Genomic DNA, 2,495 nt, shown 5'->3' with positions numbered 1-2,495 from the left:
CATGTCTACGAGTGTCGCGCCATTGTTTTGTTGTTCCCCCCAGCACCTCTCCGTGCTGTTCTGCCTTCCTTGTGTTCCCCTCGTGAAAGCCTTGTATTCCTGTATTTCCTCGTGAGTCCGTTCCTCTATTTTCTAGTCCACGTTTTCCAGCTTGGCTGAGGTTTTCTTTCGTGCTCGCAGTTCGGTTTTGTTTTGTACCCCTGTGACGTGTACCTGTGTCTACTGCGCAGTAAAGCCCTTTTTTCATTACACCTACTCCGTCGACTCTGCCTTCTCTCTTATTACCGTTGTCCAGCATTTGGGTTCTCTCATCACCTCCCCTCGCCACAAACCCTAACATGTCTTGATGAATTGAAAATGGGGGACCCTGATGTAAACAAGACGAAAGACTTTCTCTGGTCTGCATCCCCTTAACAATTGTGTGTATTGAGCCGTACTGTATTGTACCCATTCTGCAATCTGTTAAATAAAGTTTTCAATCAATCAATCAATCAATCAATCAATCAATCAATCAATCAATCAATCAATCAATCAATCAATCAATCAATCAATCAATCAATCAATCAATCAATCAAAACCTAACCTAACCTTAGAGAAACCTAGCACTAACATAACCTAACCCTAACCTAACCTTAACCTCTCTTCCCTCTCTAACCTCTCTATTGTGGAAGGAAATTCAGAACATTTCCTTTCAGAAGAGACAAGACTCACCATGCATTGTGCTATAAGACGTTGGGGGTCCAATCGACAGGCGCTTTATGCCAAACTAGCCCCATGCTTGATGAGAGTTCACCTCTCTAACCTCTAACCTCTAACCTCTCTAACCTCTTCCCTCTCTAACCTCTTCCCTCTCCAACCTCTTCCCTCTCCAACCTCTTCCCTCTCTAATCTCTTCCCTCTCTAATAACATGCAGGCAGAAAAGTGGCCATTTTTGTTTAAATCTTTGAGGACTGCATACCTTTTTTGCAAACCAAAATACTATACTTTATACTTATAGCACATAAGCCTGGTCTCTTTTGAAAGATAACCTTCTGAATTGTATGATACAATAAAGAAAGATCACTTTTAGTGCTAATGAAATAGAGTAACATAAGTCTGAACTTGAGTTGTAGAAAAACTTTTTTTCTGTAGTAGTTAGTAGTCCAGAAGTAGTATTTCCCCAGAAATTCGTATGGCTTAAAAAACTCCAGAGATCCATAGCCTGAAGCCTTATGTAGTACATGTCCGGCATTTCATAAAGATCTGTTCGGAAATGAGTGATTAGGAGTGATTTTGGTAAACTGTGTACAAAAGAAAAGCTCCGTTTTCTCATAGACTTCAATTCATTCGGCGGTTTTTCTCTTCCTGTTTTCACTCTTGAGTTCTTCACCTAGATCCCTGATTCGTACATCCCCAGGTGGGGTATCATTGGAAAGCCACATAACGTTCGAGATCGCCAAATGATTGACGGAACTAGAGCCCCAAGAGTCTGGAGTAGTATTTGCGCAATATAGTGCAAGCCTCGAATATCGGCATGTAACTCGAGAAACGCTGAACGGATTTTGTCACCTGAAAGGGCTATCGACAGGCAACAAATGGGGCTTTAATTCGATATATATATTGTATTAAAAGATATGCACACCCGAGCCACTAGAGGTTGCCAAAGTGCCGGTGGGCAGCTTAAGCTAACCTCTTCCCTCTCTAACCTCTCCTCTCTGACCTCTCCTCTCTGACCTCTCACCTCTTCTGTACTGGGCCACTCCCCTCCTCTTCACACTCCTTCATCCTCCAGTTCATGATCTTGCCGATCAGAGGACAGGTGACGAGGCAGAGGAGCTGCATGAAGCCGAAGATGAACGAATAGAAACCCACTTGTTGCTCCACCTCATCGAGCAGCTCCTTGGAAGCTACAGGAAGTCAGACAGGAAACAGGTAGTGATGGGTCGGTCATGAGCGACTCGTTCATAAGAGCCGATTCATTGCCGTGAGCGTGAGTCGAATCGCTCACGTCTGGCAATGAGTCGGTTCACGCCCCCCCCCCCCCGGCACGCACACAGACACACACAATGAACTCAACGGATATCGTCGATCGGGGGCTCAACTAGAGTCTGACACGTTTCTATGATAAACTGAATGAATAGACAGACATTGACACAGACAACTGAATGAATAGCATACTACTTATTTGGTTGTATAGGAGTCGAGTGGCGCTAATGAGTGTCTTTTGTCAAACAACAGTAGCCTATGAACATGATCAAATAATTATTATATTATATAATAATTATTGAAATATTATAGTGAAATATTTTGCAATGTTGTCGCATTTATCTTGTTGAAATCCTCCAACAGGCTCTTTTTTGTAAGTTGACTGGTTTGCACACCAATAATACAGTGCAATAATAGAATAGTAGAATAGATAGTAAAATTATGCAATAGAATGGCCAGAGTAAAATAGTGCTACAGTACAATCAACAGCGGGGTGTATTAGAAGGCTATGGTGAAGAGGTACGTTTTT

At 42.6% G+C, this 2,495-nt stretch overlaps 1 protein-coding gene across 1 annotated transcript in view; it reads right to left on the bottom strand.

Annotated features, from left to right (window-relative positions):
• The window catches only part of LOC311232737 (large neutral amino acids transporter small subunit 3-like), a gene marked incomplete at both ends in the record, with an annotated part of 10,297 nt that extends 8,065 nt beyond the window's left edge, over positions 1-2,232 (bottom strand). Inside the window, 2 exons of the mRNA XM_084338317.1 lie at positions 1,722-1,887; positions 2,214-2,232. Coding sequence (XP_084194443.1) covers positions 1,722-1,887; positions 2,214-2,232 — 185 coding nt within the window. The remainder of the gene's footprint in view (positions 1-1,721; positions 1,888-2,213) is intronic.
• Between the last annotated feature and the right edge of the window lie 263 nt (positions 2,233-2,495).

This window comes from Notolepis coatsorum, assembly GCF_963971535.1.
Source record: "Notolepis coatsorum genome assembly, contig: SUPER_7_unloc_2, whole genome shotgun sequence".
NCBI classification, from domain to species: domain Eukaryota; kingdom Metazoa; phylum Chordata; class Actinopteri; order Aulopiformes; family Paralepididae; genus Notolepis; species Notolepis coatsorum.
This window is presented reverse-complemented; position numbering and strand designations above follow the sequence as displayed.